The sequence below is a fragment of the Hirundo rustica genome, chromosome 3 (genome assembly GCF_015227805.2).
Source record: "Hirundo rustica isolate bHirRus1 chromosome 3, bHirRus1.pri.v3, whole genome shotgun sequence".
NCBI classification, from domain to species: Eukaryota; Metazoa; Chordata; class Aves; order Passeriformes; family Hirundinidae; genus Hirundo; species Hirundo rustica.
The window spans coordinates 86,651,981-86,671,832 of NC_053452.1; the positions used below are offsets into that span (position 1 = coordinate 86,651,981).

General features: G+C 37.8%; 1 protein-coding gene across 7 annotated transcripts in view; it reads right to left on the reverse strand.

The window, feature by feature from the left end:
- The window catches only part of SMAP1 (small ArfGAP 1), a 98,401-nt gene that overhangs the window by 4,458 nt on the left and 74,091 nt on the right, over positions 1–19,852 (reverse strand). For 4 of the 7 annotated variants that reach the window (XM_040058327.2, XM_040058324.2, XM_040058330.2 and 1 more), the window contains 2 exons: positions 18,768–18,852; positions 7,852–7,979 (listed from right to left, as the gene is read on the reverse strand). In XM_040058327.2, coding sequence (XP_039914261.1) covers positions 7,852–7,979; positions 18,768–18,852 — 213 coding nt within the window. The remainder of the gene's footprint in view (positions 1–7,851; positions 7,980–18,767; positions 18,853–19,852) is intronic. The other 3 variants (XM_040058325.2, XM_040058328.2, XM_040058331.2) reach the window with 1 other exon arrangement.

A 19,852-nucleotide genomic window follows, 5' to 3' on the forward strand; every position in this document is an offset into this window, starting at 1 on the left:
AAATATTTACTGTACAGACTAGCCCCTCAACTTAATAAAACCTCATTAATTTACGGAAACTAAATTTAAGTGGATGACAATTTAAAAGTATGTGGTATGACTAAACACAGAAAGAAGCAGTACAGGCAATATGGAAGAACCATCAGACCAGATGGAGGTTACAAAACAAAGAAAACTAAATTCTCAACCTCAGCCTCAGGGCGTACACATACAGATTATTCATTCCTGTTGCTTCTACATTTTTCATCAGTGAGAAGAATAACTCAAGAGCTGGAGTTAGATTATGAAGAATAATTAGGAAATCAATAAGGAGATTAAAATTCACATCTCATTAATCCTCTCATAGGCAGAATAGATTAGAGAAGAGCTAAAACAAAAGATTAAGTGCTTTGAAATGTATCTTTGGAGAAAAGGCAAAATTTTGGTTATCTATTTCAAGTAATAAAATTTCTAAAATACACTGTTTATAATTGGCTTAGAATTCTTTAAGTACGTTTCACTTATTGAGAAAGTGTAATTATCTAAAACTTACTGCAATCTACAACTGAAAAACTAAAATACAGGCAGGCTGGCAGGCTTTGTACTGCTCTTGGAATAGAATGTTTTGTAAACAAATTACATCCAAGTGTCTCTCAGTGCTGCTACACTGCTGCTCATACCCTTACAGTTCCATATGGGGGCTTTCTCGGGGAACCAGGCAACACACAAGTTCTTGTTATACTCCTTAAAAGACACAACTCATCCTGTTACCAGTGGGAACTTTTAATGCAAATCAACTGCATGCACAGTGCAAAAGAGCCAGGACTGCAAATCATACTTAAACTATGGTCTTAGTTTAGCCCAGCTAAATGATCCCCAACTCTTTAGCATGTACCTACTGTATACCCACAGCTTGTATGAACTCTTCCACACTAAAGGAAAATCTTCCTTGGAATACCACTGTCAATGAACTCAACATGTAACCAGGTCTGTTTATTCAGATCCCATACCCAAGTTTAGCAGACAGACCAGAGGACACTAAAAATACCCAGATATGGAGCACCCCTTTAAGTCTTCCCTAAAGCAACTATCTCCGATATACTGCTTTTGCTGGTGTGCTGCTGACTTAAGTCCACTATGGTCACACTGGATTTGTTACAAACACCACAATACAAATTTTCAATATGCAGCTTCAAAAAACTCATAATGTGTGTGACTTCTGAAGTGCTAAAACCTCTAGCATAAGGTGGTGCTATAGATTAGGGAAAACAAAGAACAAAAAAACCACAGAACAATTCTGTTACCAGATAAATTTGCCAGGAACCAGCAAGAGAAAGGAGTGCATATTCACATAGTTGATGGTGAAAAAATTCCAAAACTGCTGTAGAAAGGAAAAAAAAAAAAAGGGGGGGGGGGGGGTGGTGTGGAACTTTATGAAAAGTGAAAAGCCTGCATTTATACTACAGCCAATTTGGGCCAAAGTCAATAGGACTTAGTGAGCAATCAAGAGTGGGCTGACAGCACTACAGAGGGAAAGCAAACCGAAAAAGACCTGTGAAACCTCTCTGGCCAGTGTTATTATTATTATCAATTTCTTTCTGTACATACTAAAAAAGCTTCTTCTTCTTCCTTCTCACAATAATTTCTGATTGCAAAGCAAATCAATTTTTATTTAAGTGGGTAGTAGGAAGCCCTCTCTACTTGAGACAATTCTTGATCAGTGTGACATTACCAGTCTTTAAAACCAGCAGAATCAGATTTAACAGTACATTCAGGTAAAAGCCCATCCTGAGCAGCAGTACTTGCTCTTCTGTGCATACACCCAGGCAGGCCCATGAGTGAAATGTTCCTGCTGACACAGGGTGCCTGCCTGGGACAGCCCCCGTGCGACAGCCGTGCTCAGCAGGCTGCAGGGAGGAGGACACAGGAGCAGCGCAAGTGGGTGAGCAGAGGCAGAGGGGACTTCCCCTCCGCTGCCAGCAGGCAGCAAGGAAGGGGTTTGCTTTTCTCTAGGAGGCAGCGCTGGAAACCTGGAGGTCTGATCATATTATGTTTACAACCTAAGATTAAATGTTCATTTAATGTCTCTTCATTCAGTTTGGTTTTGGAAGATCCTCAAAGGAGTCAAAGCACCGGACAAGCACTCCCTGAAGTGTTCATCAGCTGAATAAATGGAAGGTAATGCAAAATACGTGGCAGAAAACAGCAGGTGGCATCCAAGTTAAAAAACAACCAACATTGACATGATTTTTGTATCTCTAACATTTTTGTATCTCTAACATGTCATGCTACCCAAGACCTCTGTAAAAACACACCTGGCATTCATAGAATCATTTTCCTACACACAGTACTCTCAGACAGTTGCTATGCTAAACCTGAATGCTCATCAGGTGCTTAAGGATCATACTGATAAGCAGTTTCATGATACTAGTGCAACAGAATGTTTCCTACAAATTGAAAGAGAGGTGGCAACAGAGGAAATGAAAGAGGGAAGTGGACAGTGGGACACATGGAGTTGAGAGAAGGACTGCAGGAGAGAAAAAAGCATATTGCGCTTTCCTGCTTTCCTGCTACCTGCATGTCTCTGTCTGGTATCTAGGAAAGCAGGAATGATCTGTAGAAAAGCCAGGCTACTACTGTTTTCCATTTATATGGTTATTTATCACACAACACAACATTTTCAATTTCTCCCTCCTGACTGGAAGAGCTACCTGCATAGAGAAAATACAGCCTAGCACATAATTATTCTTACGTAAGTGAGGTACCAAATATTTTGAAGTCTTAAATTCTTATTAAGGTTTTAAATTCTGTATGCAATGCTTACTCTTTTTATCTTTGCATTGTAAATGGTCTTAATGTTTATTTCAATTCTTCCTGGTTTTGATTTTGCAAATTTTGTTTCTAGACATCTACCCAGTTCCATTAAAAATAATCAACTGTTATTTCCTGGCAATAACTGATGAGGAAATGAGCACAACTATATTCAGTTCACAAAGAAAAACACTAAGAAATCTCATTTATTCTCTTGCTTTTAGGAATTATCAGCAACATCTGAAAAAGTCAGATTAAGATTTCTATCACTTTCTCAGATCATATCCAAGAACATAATTAACCTTACAATAAGATTAAAAATTCAACTTTATTTTTTGATGCATGTCCACTACTCACAACAAGAAATACAGCATTTCCTTTGCAATCATCCTTGTCTAGGCTTGAAAATATTTATCTTCCTTGCAGTCCCATTTCTAACTCCTTCTTCAGATTTCCCTTAATAAAATCCTGTTTCGCTAGTCTGTTTAGCTGTCTCCTTCTGATTCTAGAGTATGATGCCAGCTCTTCCACTGTGCTCCATCTAAGACATTTAAAGAACCTTTAACATAGCAGTATATTACTATTTAATAGTAAATATAAGGAGAGCACAAATCATGGATTCATAAGTGGTTTGGGCTGGAAGAGACCTTAAAAATCATCAAGTTCAAACCATCTGACATGGGCAGGTCACCTTTCACCAGATCAGATTGCTCAGAGTCCTGTCCAATTTGGCCTTGAACACTGCCAAGGATGGGAGCATCCACAATGTCTCTGGGCAACCTCTTTCAGAGTCTCACCACCCAAACAGTAAAGAACTTATTCTTAATATTTAATCTAAACCTGCCCTTGTTATTAAGAATGCATTTTTACATAAAATCTGAGGACTTTGACACATTAAGATCACCCAATAGTAAGTTGAAGCTTGTCTGCAAATCTATGGCAACCATACTAGGTACACACACCTGGCCTCAGGGTAAAACAAGTATTTATGCACATCTCTTTATCTAAAATATGCCACCAAAGTTTTTTAGATATGAATCATTGAAAAATATACACCATTTCTAAGAAAATACACTTTTGTAGCCACTGAACTGATTCTCAGCTCCCAATACAGTACAATTCAAATCAGGCCCACACAGACACACACGTACACACAAAATCCAAAAAAGTTTAAGTTGTCTGGATTTTAGTATCCTCCTTGGAGAAAGACTTACATTAAATATTTCACTAAATTAATACTTCCAAACTCAATACCTCACAGTTCTCCCCTTCTCTCCCTCCCTAAAAATTTCACTAAATAATGAAGATCACAATTTTGCTGGAAGACATATCATACAAAATTTGAAATTACCATCTGGCTAAAACAATTTAGGAAATTGTTTGGTAAAAATGATAGACTATTGCTCAGTTCCCATACAGTGTTTGGCAACAAACCCTATTCTAATACCTATAATTTAGCTATGTCCACTTCACTTGAAAAAACATCGTTAAACATATGAAATGTTCTTCTTTCCTTTCTGTGCCCATGAATAATGCATAATTTATGGCACATGCCTTTTATCTAGTTCTACTGTAGGAGATGATTAAGGTAACTCTTCTTAACCCTCCCCTGGTTAGCTAATAGGCAAAATTCTATTAAAAAAAATTACTCTGCCACATATTGTTCTTTACCAGTCCTTTACAAATTCACCAGTTTGCACTAGCATCCAGCTATAAAGAACCGTGGGAAGAAACATTTTAAATGTTTTTGAAAACTGTGAAAAGACACATATCTGAAAGCAGAGTCTAAGTGCTCATGATCATCAACGCTCAAGTCACATTTGAAAAAGGAGAAACAAATGCTTTTGTCTTCACTTGAAAAACATGTCTTGGCTCTGACAATGGACATAAATCTTAAGTTTTGCAGACATCATGATATTTCAGTCTCATAATAAAACATTCAAACAGACATTTCTGTGCTCCACAGTGCCATGAAATGGAGTGCATTTAGCATAAAATGCTGCCTTTCAGGTTAAAATGGAAAAGAAAAGCAATCTCGTGAAAACTCAAGGGTCATACATATCAGTTTGAGGAGGACCAATAAATTCCCTTATTTTTCAAAAGAAAAGCTCTCAAATCCCACTGTGGCATCTCAGACACACCTACAATGCAGAACATAATAGTAAATATCTCAGTGAGAAAGCAAGCCACGCTATTTCACATTTGATCCCCTTCTTCTACTTAACTTTTTAAAATTTCAGTACATTCTGTTAATAGATATTCAAACAAGTTCAAGTTAAGGTTTGGCCATGGACTTTAAATTTTCCAATTTCAAGCACAGGAACTGAATGTTAGGGTTACTCAACTGCTGATCTGAGTTCATGCCCACTTCACCATTTACAGCCTTGTACAAAATAATTTCACATTATAATCACACCTCTTATTTACTTCAATAAATGTAAACAGACGAAGTCCTTAAACCCTCTAATAAGGCACCCTGTATTCTCCTAACTCTTCTCTGACTCCCCTACAACTTTTATCCATGTTGCAAGGTGGAAGATCTTACAAATACTCATAGCACTGCTAAATGAGAGGCAACTCCCTCCCTGCCTCAGTTCCCAGACTAGACACCACCATCCTGAAACAGAATGCGTGCAAGGTCTTGATAATCCTGAAGAAAAACAGAATAATACTCTCTTTGCCCCACTTAAACAATCATGTAATCACCATCAGAAGACTGTCTTCTGCTACCTACCCATGTTCCTGTCTCTATCTCAGATAGAGATTATCTGATTACATTACATTTTCTTTGAGGTTACTGATTAAAAATGGAAGATAATAAAGAATTAAATCTTGCAATACACCATAAGGATCGTGTGCTTGATAAAAAAATGCTCACTGAGAGTTCTGTTTGTTCTTCCTTATTACAGCAGTCAGAAGAAAGAAAAATGTCACTACAAATCTGGAAAGGTTTGTTTACAGCAAGTGAATATATTCATGCTTTCTAGTATATAAACAAGGTGATACCAGATATTGAGAATAGTATTGTTCTTTCTACCGCTTTTTAATCAATTTATTAAGTACCATACTTTATGCTAGAAACTAGCATGAAGATGAACAACGTGACAAAATGTTCCTCTCACAAAAGGTCCAATGATCAAATTTTTATCACAGAAATGCATTTAAAATGTTATACATACATATAATTCAGTATGCTTTAGCAGCTATTCCATTATTTAACCTATCACTACTCATCATCACCTAGGGTATCACCCTTCACTTTGCTTTGGTTTCACTCTTAAACATTTTGCGTTTTTTTGGATTTCCTGCATTCTACAGCTAAATAATTCTTTAACCAGCAGGTCACATCACATGTCCATGGAACAGAAACAAAAGAAGGCTCTTCTCTTCTTTCTCAGGCTGCTCTTTTCTCTTGGGCACGCAGTAACTACATACAGAAGTCATCACTTCCAGCTTCAGAACGGCTGGAAAAGGGGGAAAACCAGAATTCAGCGCCACCCATTATGTACAATACTATCACTGGCCCCTTTATTTTGAGGCCAAGTAAAAATGTCACCATTCTAGATTTGAATTTACTCAGTCTACACCCAAATGTAATAAATTAAAAACAACTCAGGGAAGCTAGAAAGGAGTTTACTGCTTTTCACATCTAGCTCTACAGAGCTCAATTTTGACATAAGTCATTAGAATAGCAGACAACAAGCATTCAAATACTGATGTTCCTAGTACTTTGACTAGAGACTTCTACAAGAGATAAGAAAATCTACACCAAAAATTTCCTTTGCAATTTTACCTAACGCGTCCAAATCTAAATGCAAATATACATGTTATTTCCCTCACTGTTTATGGGTAGTTTAATGCATGGTGGGAAGTTTGCTCTATCTGTAGCATTGTGTTTAAAAAGAAATGTGGTTTCAGTCTCTGAAACCTTGTCTAGCATGTTACACAGTCAGCCCTCAGCAGCAAGCAGGGAAAGGGAGAGCAAAGGATAGCAAATAAAATCTGTTGAATAACACATCTATACTTTGAGGCATTCAGAACTCCCCTTCATCATTAGCCCTTCCATTGTACATACTACGAAAACTAAAGGATGAAGAGAAACAAGTACAAATCACATATCCCAAAATCATAAATTCAAGAATACACACAATTCTTTCTGGTTCAGCAGAGTGAGACAGAAAGCCCTACACAACAGTAAGCTTCTAAATGGCCTTAACAAGATGCCCCAGATGGCGAAGTTAGCCCACCACTACTACAAAACGTCCCTCTCAGAAGCTAGTCTGGGTTAAGGAAGCCTGCACGTGTCCATCACCAACACCTTGCTCTTCAAGTCGGACAGCTACTTTAGGAGAGCTGCAGCTTCAAGCAGTTTCTTTGTGTCCCAAAGCTGTCTTTCCAGATTACAATGGGCATGGTGTTGGGTTTGTTTCCAAATTATCATGGCTATAAGAAGGAGCAGGCCAGGTGCAGGAGTTACGCTACTCTCCCTCGAGGAAAGCAAGACATACCAGTTCCAAGATGAGAAAAGACAGATAAGCCCAGGTAGCAGTATTAATTTTTCTTGATATCCACTCTTGATTTTGAGTATGAAACCTTAGACCCTGAATTTTTAGCAGGTCTAAGAGAGAAGCATGTGCTGCAGCCTTTCCTAAATATCAACATCACAAAGCAATAAGAGGTCTTAAAAAGGACGACTTGATGCCCAAAACCTGAGAACAGGAATACCTATTAAAAAAAGAACAAGACATTATTTGTCTTAAGAAAATAAAATAATAATAATAAAAGAAAACATTACTACCATCACCAGAGTAAGACAGAATCCAATTTAGCTGGATAACCAGATGGAAAGACCACACCATCTACTTCTATATCCAAGCAGTCCAGAAGCTTGAAGAGATAAGAAAAATATCAATGCTACAGTTTAAGCATCTCCAGTCATAAGGTGCTTCAGATGTGTTGAGAAGTATGCATTCCTTCTCTGTGAATTCCCTGAAGGAAAATACAGATGTGCATGCACATATTTACACATAGATATAAGTAAATACAGTCATTAAATTTTACCTGAGCAGGAGGTACTGCAGCTGCTGGTAAAGGATTAGAGATCATTGGGCCAAAGATATCCAGGTCATCATTCAGTGCTGTCACAGCAGCAGTGCCTCCGTTTGTAACAGATGTTTCAGCTGGACCATCTAAAAAAGCAACAGAATCACTTTTAAAGTGAAAATTATTAATATCTTAACAACATGGGAATAATTAAAGCTGCCTATTCCCTCCTACCCTGCCCCCATCAAAGATGTGCTCAATTTCTGAGATATTTTTCAGACTGTGATATTGTTCAGATTTTGTACAGACTTCTTTCCCAAAGAAGATGGCGCATTAATGTCCTTCAGAAAAAAAGAAAAAAAACAATCAATCACAAAAAACCCACTTAAAATTTCCCTAAGGGCAACCACACCAACAGCAGTACATAGTACTCATTTTTCAGGAGTCTCTGCACACCAACATTTCTAGTAAGATTTTAAACAGACGTCTCACTGAGAAGGTCCAAATTTGGTAACCATGTATCAGACAAAATACAATCATCTGTGCTCCAGAATTAAAATTTGCATTTTAGAATCCATGAAGTTATTCCTGATATGCCAATTTACTCATAAAGTACATAAATAAACTTTGCATTAGGGAAAAAGTCCATTCTTCCTCTTTTTCAAAAGTACTTTGCAAAGACTTTATTCCATAGCTCCATATGAACACACCTGCCAGGCACACTGAGCTAATTATCCATAAGAACCTACGGCTCTCATTCTGAGCCTTGGTGTCTGTAAACCACTTTAACATATGAACACATTTACTGATCTAGGTCAAACTGGATGCATGCATGACAAATAAAGAAGAATTATGCTTTATAGAGAATTTGCAATAAAGTACTTTGAAAGATACAGGGACAAAAATATCACAACAGTGTTTTTAAGGAACAAAGCAACCATTTCTCTTTTGATTTCAAGCTGCCCAAGAAGAAGTGGTAAGAATTGGCTAATAAATTTATACCTAAGCATATCACAAGTGGGTTGCCATCATATAGAGCTTGACAAATACAAAGGTGACTCTAGATTCTGCCGAACTTTATGACTGAATAGTCTTAACAGCAAGTTTAAGAAAGCTTTTATAGGCAATAGAAGAAGTTAAGTCTAAAATTAACCAGTCTCAGTGCAAAAGTCAGACTTCTCTGGTAAGAACAAACTAGCTGAATTAAGTCAAAACTTTCTCTGCAAAAGAAACACTACCATGACTGGCACAGCTGTTTATACATCACAGGAGGGTGTTCCAAAAACACTACACTCAGTACACTGAAAACCGTGCACTGCTACTAACATCATAAGACTGCATTCACAAACAATCCACTCAGAAGACCATTACCCACAGATGCTGAGTTGGTTTTGGCTGGGATAGAGTTAATGTTCCTCTCAGTAGCCAGTATAGGGCTCTGTTTTAGATTTGTGCTGGAAACAGAGTTGATAACACAGGGATGTTTTCATTATTGCCAAGCAGTGCTTGCACAGTGTCCAAGACTTCTCTGCTCCTTACCCCACTCCACCAGTAAGGAGGCTGGGGGTGCACAAGGAGTTGTGAGGTGACACAGGACAGGTGATGCCAACTACCAAAGGGATATTCCATACCCTACACGTGATGCCACGCACAGTATATAAAGCAGTGGGAAGAAGGAGGAAGACCTTTGGAGTGATGACATTTGTCCTCCTAAGTCACTGTTACGCATGATGGAGTCCGATTTCCTGGGGATGTCTGAAGACCTACCTGCCCATGGGAAATGGTGGATGAATTCCTGGTTTTGCTTTGCTTACCTGCACAGCTTTTGCTTTACCTGTTAAACTATTTTTATCTCAACCAACAAGTTTTCTCACTTTTACCCTCCTGATTCTCTTCCCCATCCCGTGGGGGGAGTGAGCAAGTGGCTGTGTGGGGCTTAGTTGCCAGCTGGGGTCAAACCATGACAGATGCCTTCTCATTTCTGTCTGCATTCCATGAAGGCAAAGTGGCCACAGGAATGAGTTGACACTACTAGATCTTCTATGCTGAGTAAAAAGTGAGAGGCTTGAGGAATGTGAAGTAGCCACCTCAGTCAGTTTTACTGCTCTTCTGTGATTTGACTTTGCTGTGGGGGCTGCAGTTGCAATGATTCTGAAAAGCAAAGTTAAAAACTCAGCAATGATTATGACAGAGCTACTTACACCTTAATGCAAAGGTCTCCTCCTTCCCTTATTTCTGATGAATGGAAGCCAATGGACAGCAAAATGACCATCTGTACAATCTGCTGCACTATTTGATGCACATTAGTGCTTTGAGATGTGTGTAAACAAATGCAGTGGCCATTTAAGCATAAGCTTCTTTTGAGGTCATTCTGCAGACTGGCAGTTCCAAAAACATCTCCCCAAAGGTTCACTGTTTCAGATAAATTTAGGAATGAACTGTGCATAATTTTAAAGCAAAAAGACTGTCAGGAATTAATAATTTAATGTTCTAATTTTATCAGTCAGGCACATGTATTAAAAAAATCTCCCTTGTCATATTCCAAAATAGTTTAGATTCTCTGAATGTTAAAGGTGTTTAACATAGAAGACTGGAAATTCAAATGCAATCATTTACTGAAACAAGCATTTCACATATTTAGAACATTCATGACAGAACCCTTTTGCAAAAATATAGTATCTTTCAAGTATTTAATATGGTGCTTATAAACTAATATTATGAAAACCCAGGTTTTTGTTAGATTTGTTCTGTAAGAATGTTATTTGGTAATGCACATGCCTTTCATCTCTTACTGAATAAATACCTCCCTGTCTCCACTGGTGCAGAAACCAGACATTTGAATTACTGTTTACAACACTGTTTTAAGCCTGTATGAATAGTATTAATAGATGATCCTGTTTTACTGATTTCTCAAAATGTAATAGGTGGAATATTTATACCTGTTAAAAAGAGACTCCAAAAACCTTCCCCCTTCCCTACTGAAAGAACTAAGTTTCTTATTAAAAAAACTAACAGCGTTTTCACTCCAGTTAATTACTTGTAGCAATATTTGTGCTTCCATTTAAATATATTTGCATGCAGGTATGAATAGTCTTGTTTTTCAATATAATAATTCACAGTTCTTAAACAGAGATTATGGATAGTCTCAACTTCAACACACCAGGTCACGGATTGGGATGTATTTCCTCCTTTCCCTTCTCATTTTAAAATATTTCTGTAATATAAGAAAGATACTTCAGCAGAGTTCTCAGTTTTAATTTATTCTAAGTATAACACTATTCATTTGACTTGTGTCATCTACCATTAAAACCCAATTAAAAAAGGTTTTGTGTGTATATGACAGAAGGAAACACAGCTATGACCTTTCCAGGGAACAGGTAAACATCAGATTAAGTTATATGGGCCTGTCTGAGTATTTTGAGAAATTTATAGCTTCAACCATCACAGGATTACTTTGAAGCAATTAGCTTTTAAGAAACAGTATTTCCATCACTTTTCTGGAGAACGCGTCCACAGGAATGAAATCTCACATGTAGCAAAAAACCACTGCAATGAGAGCAAATGCAAGGCAGAGAAGGGAATGTGGAGAGTCAATAGATGCTGTTCTTCACCCTTGCTCCCACATGTGGTTCCAAAACTTCTCTTCTTACAGTTTATGACAATATTACAGATAATATCTGACTGCTGTATGCCACACTGTAACAGCAGATGATGCTTCTGATTTCAGATGACAAAGTCTTGTTTCAGTTTGATAGCAGATGGGTTCCAGTGAAATTTACTTTTACAGTTCCTCTTCTGTATAGATTTTATTAATCCCTGACTCGACAATTTCCAACTCAGTGCCACCTTCTGTTATTCATACACATCATAGCTTTCATATACATCATCAATTCTTGGTATACTTATCTGCACCAATAGTGAGAAAGACCAGCAGAAGGGCTTCAAAGGAACGCCAGGAGAGGAAACAGCAAAAAAGCAGATCTGGTCTTAAACTCTGCATTTCTGGAACTCATTTTTTATGGACTAAACTGTTTACAAGAACTTAGTTACTAAGCACCCATGTGTTTTTGTATCTACAAATATTTATGACAGACATACCAAGCCTTTAAATAGAGAATATGCATATGATTATTTTTTATACCATTACCAGAAAGGCAGAACTGAGAAAAAAAGCCAATAGTTCCAACAAAAATCTGGGGTGAAGATTCAAACAAGGTCTGTCTGGTCAAAATTATTGCAGAATTATTTAACGCATTAATAAAAATGTATTTACTGCTAAAATCTTTGCAGAAGGGAAAAAGCATTCATAGGGAGGCAATTTCTATATAATACTTCTGAAAATAAAATGAGGAAAGTCAGAAAGCTAGTAATGCCTCAACTGGTTAAAAATGTTTTCCTTTTGGGTAGATATATTGCTTACCTAAACATAATCTGAACATTGCAGCAATACTATAAATGTTAACATATTTACAAGCTCAAGAAATGGGGCCATGCAAACCTCATGAGGTTCAACCAGGCCAAGTGCCAGGTCCTGCATGGGGTCAGGGCAATCCATGCCATAAATACAGGTTTGAGGACAAATGGATTGGGATCAGCCCTGCAGAGCAGGACCCTTGGATCCTGGAGGATGAAAATCTGGACATGAGCAAGCACTGTGCACTTCCAGCCCAGAAACTCAACTGTATTCTGGGCAGCATCCAAAGCAGCGTGACCAGCAGGTTGAGGGAAGGGATTCTACTTCTTTACTCCACTCAAGTGAGACCCCACCTGGAGTGCAGCATTCAGCTAAGGGGTCCCCAGCACGGGAAAGACATGGACCTGCTGTAGCAGGTCCAGAGAAAGGCCATGAAGGTGATCAGATGGATTTCCCCTGTAAGGAAAGTCTGAGATAGTTGAGGCTGTTCAGTCTGGAGAAGAGAGGGCTCCAGGGAGACCTCACTGCAGCCTTTCAGTACCTAAAGACCTACAGAAAAGATCGGGACAGACTTTTATTAGGGTCTGTAGTGATACAACTAGGGGTAATGGTTCTAAACTAAAACAGGATAGGTTCAGACGAGATACAAGAAAGAAATTTTTCACAATGAGGGTTGTGAAAGGTTTCCCTGAGAGGTGGTAGCTGCCTCTTCCTTGCAAACATTCAAGACTGGGTTGGATGGGGCTCTGTGTAACCTGATCTAGTTGAAGATGTCCCTACTTACGGCAGGGGGGTTGGACTAGATCATCTTTAAAGGTGCCTTCCAACTCAAACTACTCTATGATTCTAGGAGTCTATGATCTATATTTGCATTTATGATATTTATGTACTTATGAATGTATCTTTACTATTTCTTAAAGGCAACTTTCTGACTTAGGACCAATCATGCTGCTTTGGTACTTACCAACAGTCCTGACAAAAGTACATTTCTCAGTTATGCAACATTCAGCCACATTTCATATCGTGATTAATCTGTCAAAACTTCAGAGAACTCTTTCAGAGAATACTTCCCATGCAGAAGAAGATAAGCCGCTTTTACAATATTTTACCTCCAACATTGCCAGATGAATGCCCCACACACCAAATTCAATAAATAACAACATAATAAATCTGTTTTCTTCAACTTATTTGTTGTAACTACAGTGGTTAATCCAAAAAATGCAGTTGTTTATTTTATGAAGGGCACATCTAAACATGGCAAATGATGCAGAATATGTAAAATGCACTTTTCTTCTTTCTGGTAATTCTGAAAGGTAATATAATTTAAAAATACTATTTTTTCCTTTTTTTCCTCTATATGTCGAAGTAATTTCTAGGTGGTATACCTTGGCAAACACAATGATTACAGACTGCCTGTGTAACATTCCAATATTCCATGGACATCTGTACACAGCTATCACACATTCTTTTTCAAAATATTATGAAATAATTTACATTGACCTGGCATAAGTGGAGACACCTACCTTGTAAGAAAAAAACCCAAAAAACCCCAAAAACCAACAACAACAAAAAACCCAAACAAAAAAGTGCACAGAACACAAGGTTAACACCAGAGATGAAAATACAGCACTACCAATCACTTAAGTGCTGAAGAACTGGGGTTTACACACTGTGACTTTTAAACTGAAGACTGTTTCCTATAATGATCCTATTAAAAATTCATTTTATAAAATCCTGTATTATTGATTTTAGTGTCAGTTTTAGGCCTCCACATTTTCAACAGGGCATTCTTCCAGCACGGCTAAGATCCAAATAATTGCAGTCATGACTAAAAAAGCAGCTTTAGGCCTGGCCTACAGAAACAGGCTGTTATTTCCCACTGCTTGGGAAGAGAGGGAAAGAATTTGGAGTTGTACAGCAAGAATACTAATACTACTGTTTGTAGAGAGCATAACAATATTTAGCTTGTACAGGTCCATTTCCCTACCTTTCTGTATGCGCAGTTCTGAACTAAAATCTATTCTGAATCAAAAAGCCAAAACCCATGAATGTTGTTGAATCATCAAAAAGCAAGTACCTAAACAGCATCTCAGTTACAACCCCCGATCAGAAAATCAAGGGAACCACAAAAATCTATTTAAAAAGGGCTCAGAACAAACACAAATGTGATAGTATGGTCACTGAGCATATTATGCCTCTTCTCCTATTACAAGATTTAAAGATACAATTCACCAAGGCCTATTTTCTTGATATGTCTGCAATTTGTAAAGAAAAGTGAAAGAGAGTTTCCTTTTAGAAAATTGCCCAGCTACAATTTTCATAGGATAAATCCTACCTAAGGAAGTTTACCTTCTGACAAGGTCACTACTGCAAAACAGAGACAAAAAGAACAATGACCCAGACACTAACACCATACTCAAACCTAGCAGTGAGGGTTACTCAAGAAAATACTTTGTGAAGAAGCTGGGCTGTTCTGAAAGCCAAAATTATTCTAGCATGAATTCTGAGCCATTAAAATTACTTAATCTGCTATCACAAGTGATTTTGAGCTGCCCTACTAAAAGCTAGTTCTTCACTTGCAGAAATGAAGTCCTAAGAGAATGAATCCTCATTAGAAAAATGTCTGCTCAGTAAGAAGAACGAGCTAAGTAATCATATCCATTTTAATATTATTTGATATGACATATCAAACATTTTAATCAGCAGTGCATCACTGCAGCAAAAAGGGTGAGTGAAATTCTGGGATGTATCCACAGGGGTGTTACTTGCTGACGCAAAGATGTGATCATCCCACTAGACTCAGCACTTGCCAGGTTTCACCTGGAGCCTGTGTCCAGTTCTGGCCCCCGCAATTCAAGCCAGACACAGACTGGAGAGGGTCCAAAGGAGAGGCATGAAGATGAACCCAAAGGACTGCAGGACCTGCTCTGAGGAAAGAGTGAAGGAGGTCAGTCTTTTCTCCCTGGAGATGGGAAGGCTCAGGGAGACTCATCCCAGTATGCCAGTACTTAAAGGGCAGCTAAGAAGAGGACTCAGCCTCTCTCTTCACAACACACAGGGCACACATGGAAAACAGAGGGCAACAGGTACAAGTTTGTCAACAAGTAATTTTTTACCATGAGATCAATTACTAGAACAACTCCACAGATGTAGCAGAATTCCCACTGCTGGAGGTTTGCAGGCTGTGCCCAGGTAGGATGCAAAATGATCTCTACGCTCCCCTTGCCATGGACTCCTTGGACCAGAAGGTCATTTGAGGTCCCTTCCGACCTGGACTACACTGTGGTTCTAGGATGCACTGGATTGACGTGACCTCTCTTTTAATACTATCTTTTTTTTACTATCTGAAGTCTTCTATTGCAGGTGCTAATTAAAAGACAACTCTTCAAATGAAATATGCAGGTCTGATCTCATTAACACCTATCTCATTTGCAGCTCAGTGGATTCCAAGTGCTACTGGCTTATTATACTGCTTTTCAATTTGTTATTTAAAAGATCTTTAAGCATTCCCTCCTCTAAAATTATGGGGTTTTAACACACATATTATAAACTTTGCCCTTTTTATATCTCACTGAAGAAGCAGAGCTGTTGAATACCAATTATAATACTATTTTCAATTGCACATTACATCTCAAGTTAGCCAGTGTAATCTGAGTTCATTATTGTATCGTAAAACAGTGTTACCAAGATACTATTCAAATCATGACCAAAACAATACAGAAGCCTAGCAATCTCAAAACCACATATTGATTAAATTTTAGTTTTTAATTAGGCTGTTGGTCTGCTAAAGGAAAATAAAGGAGAATCAGCTTTCCATCAAGTCTAAATGACTTTTTTTTTTTAACAGGCTCATTCTACATTCATTCTATGGTGTTAATTAAGATTTGCACACCTATAGTAGCAATTACTTGGAATGAGATATGGACAACATACACATAACCCGTGCAAAAATAGTACTTTACAGTTAGCTCTACATCAGAGGGAAAAGTGGATGGGAGTGTGAATTTTAAAACAGAGAAAACATTTACTGTTTTGTCACATCCATTCCTTGAAACAAAAAAATTAAAAAATCCTGAAACATTTTTATACAAAGCAAAGTTTTTAGAATTACATTTAAGACTTATTAGCCTCCTCCAATATAATGTAAAAATTAGGTAGAAAATTAAGAGTAACCACTACATTGATAGAAAGTGAATACTCTTAATATCGACACACATCTTGTAGAAGATTTTGCTAATGCTTAATTTCAAAACGAAATAAAAATACTGTAATATTTTATTCTTCCACTTCAATTTTAAGATTCCATCAAAAGGAAAAAACACATTTAGAGGAACACTAGATAAATGAAAGACATATTTTATGAGACTGGCTCATACACAACAGTATAGGCAGACAGTGTCAATTAAATTATTTTACTAGAAACTATTTTATTTATAGGACAAACCCATAGTTACCTGCCAGTCAGAAAACAAAAAGGTGGATTAGATAAAAAGAATGATGGTTACAGTCAGTAAAGAACACTGAAATGCCCACTGTATTTAGTTTTACAAGGTATTAGCTGCAGTCTGACAGTTTACCATTATTTAACTAATACAGGAATTGTATGATATGTATTTTACAGATATTCAGACCTCAGCATTTTCATTAAAAAGTACACTTCTACCATAAACAATGAAATACTGAAATCCACAAGGCCTTTGAAGATCATTTTGATAACTTCCCCTTCCCACAGGATCTCATTACTCTCCCTAGCAAAATGTAAGTACTGATATACCCGCATCCCAGGGGCATTTTCCTTTATAGTTTTAAATTCAAGCATGCACTCTATAGTTTTCAAATTAATCTTTCAGTAATCATAGAAAAAATAAAAGTATATCTATTATAATATAAAATTACATATCTATGTTTGATTTTCAGCCAGTTATGTATTGCTTACTGTCATGGGTTAGCACAATTTAGTTTTTAAGTCATAGAGGAATGCGGAATGATTTTCTGGGTCAGGACCTGGGAATTGCTTTAGAAAGGAGAGGGACCTATCAGAGGATTAGTTGGAATATTGGCATCTGTTCTGACCACTGAAAAATGTCAGTTACGACTCTGTAAGTACCATATAAAGCCCCTTGATTTCCTGCAGGTCAGCCTTTTTCCCTTTGGTCAGAGAGAGAGACAGGTAACATCGAGCTGGGCCTGCTGCTTCCCCCCCGCTTTGTGGGGAGCTGGCCTGAGCCCTGGCCGGATTCCATCGGCTCCCGGGTGAAGGGGGGAAGGAGAGATTGCTGCTTTACAACAACTGCTCTCTCCAAACTTCCCCGGAGCAGGGAGAGATCTCTAGATCTCTGCTGGGCCCCTGATAAGAGCTATGGGCACCATTTAGGCTGAGGCCTCCCTGATTTACACCAAGGGGTGGGCTGGAAAGGCACTTACGATCCTGCCTGTTTTTTTTTTATTTTTTGTGATTCTGGACTGCCCAGGTGCTCTGATCTCTGATGTTTCTTCTTGAGTTCTTCCCCCCTCGCCAGCATGGACTTGAAAATCTAACACCATGAACTGCAGCAAGACAGAAAAGACTCTGGGCAGATTTAACCCTTTCCTGGCAACATGAAGCTTCCAAAGCCTAACCCTTCTCTGAGAGAGAAAAGAAAGAAACAGAGTGAACATAAAGAATAAACAGCATGAAGTCAATGGAGCAAGAGCGAAAAGACCATTGGGACAGGGGATTGAGGAGTTTGCTATTCCATCCTTATTGAGCAATGGAAATGAACTTCATATGTAGACTATCCCTTTAAATAATGGGAAAGATATGCACTTGGGGAGATGATTGTTTAGATTTGTGTGTGGATTTAAGCAAAGGTGTTTGTGATAGAATAAATGATATTAATCCTATAAGACGCTTGAACAGATATAGACATGAGAAGCCCTCTGCGCCAGTGAAGAAGTGAGAAGATATCTCTGTGCCTTGAGATGAAGAATCCTTTGCCTTTATAGTTATTCATCTTTAAAAGGTGACACCCCAGTATGCAAAAGTCTAAGACCCATGACCCATAAGCAGCTTGGGAAACTGCTCCTGGGAGGGTCACAAAGGCAGGTTTCTCCAGGCGGGTGTTTTTGTGACAGCTAAAAAACCCACAAGAGAACTGCTCTAAGTTGTCAGTGGGATCCATGACTCTAAGAGAGACTCCTCTCCTAAAGAATTGATGAAAGACTATTTTCAAATGGTGAAACTGACTGAAAATCACAGGTTTTGTCTCTTTATGTTGTTTTGTAGGAAAGTTAACAGTTTGTAGGGGGAGGGAAGAGTGTTTTTAGAGTTTCATTCTGGTTTTTTTTTAGTTTTTTTTCCTCCCAACTTTCTTTTTCCATTCTTTTAGTGTGCATTAATAAAACTATTTATTCATTTTTAAGCTTGAACCTGCTTTGCTGTTTCTCCTAATCTCTCTCCCACAAAAAAAGAATAAACACTAAAACTACTATACTAAATTTGGCAACCAGAATTTAGTGAACGTGAAACCACAACACTTACCAAGTCCTAAAAGGTCAATAGTGGGTTCTGATGACTTTTTTGGACTTGCTTTAGTTTCTGTTTGCTGATCCTCTTTCTTCTGCGGCTTGTAAAGGAAACAAAAATAAACACAAGTAACATGTCTGAAAAGATTCAGTGCTTAAAAATTTTTCATTCAAGATGCTGCTTCAGTATCAGAAGTAAAAGTCCTTTTCCATATTAGTTTATCAAAATGATTTTGATGAAGTACTAATGAAGTATATAACAGTTCTAGTTAAAAAGGACATGGCACAAGACTGTAAAAAATATTGTTGTACTTTCACTGATATGTAATAAATTCTAAATAAATCTAAGTTTGAGGATACCTTGGATATCTTAAAATAAACCGAAATCTTAAATTGAACCACTGCATATCATGCAGTAAGCAAAAAGCTGTCTATAATTTACCAACTCATTTCAGCAACCAAACTACACAGTTTTGCTGCATTAAAGAGAAAAAAATAAAGTTTTTAGAAGCTTAAATTTAAAAATTAGAAGCATATTAATGACATTAATTTGCCTTTCTGCAAATAACATCTGCAGAACATGCAGAATTTACAGATGCTGAGCACCAATGCACACAACCAGTTCATGACCTTTTCCTTTATATACCTGAAAGCTAATAACAACACTCTTCTCCTTCTGAAAAGGGAACTCCTAGTCTTTTCTTGCCTAGAGACTTCAAAATATATGATGTATCGATGTGAAATTTGATTATGAAAATTACTCCATAAACCTGTTTATAGTTCTTCTCACACCAGTATCAGGCTTATCCCCTGAATCCATCAAAACATCTGTTTCTAAAATGAAGATCAACGGGTTAATAGTAGCGACATACGCATTTCTTCACGTGCATTTAATGTGCCTTTGCTCCACACCTATCACAAAAACCCGCAGTGGACTGCAATGAGCACAGCCTTCAACTAGAAGAGATTACCCAGTAACAGTGGCAGGACACTGTCAGGCTGGGCATTGGGCTGACACCAACAGAATCTGCTTCACTCACATCTTTATCGCATACATGTGGCTTTCACAGGGTCACTGAGGCTCCTGAGGTTGCTGAAGTA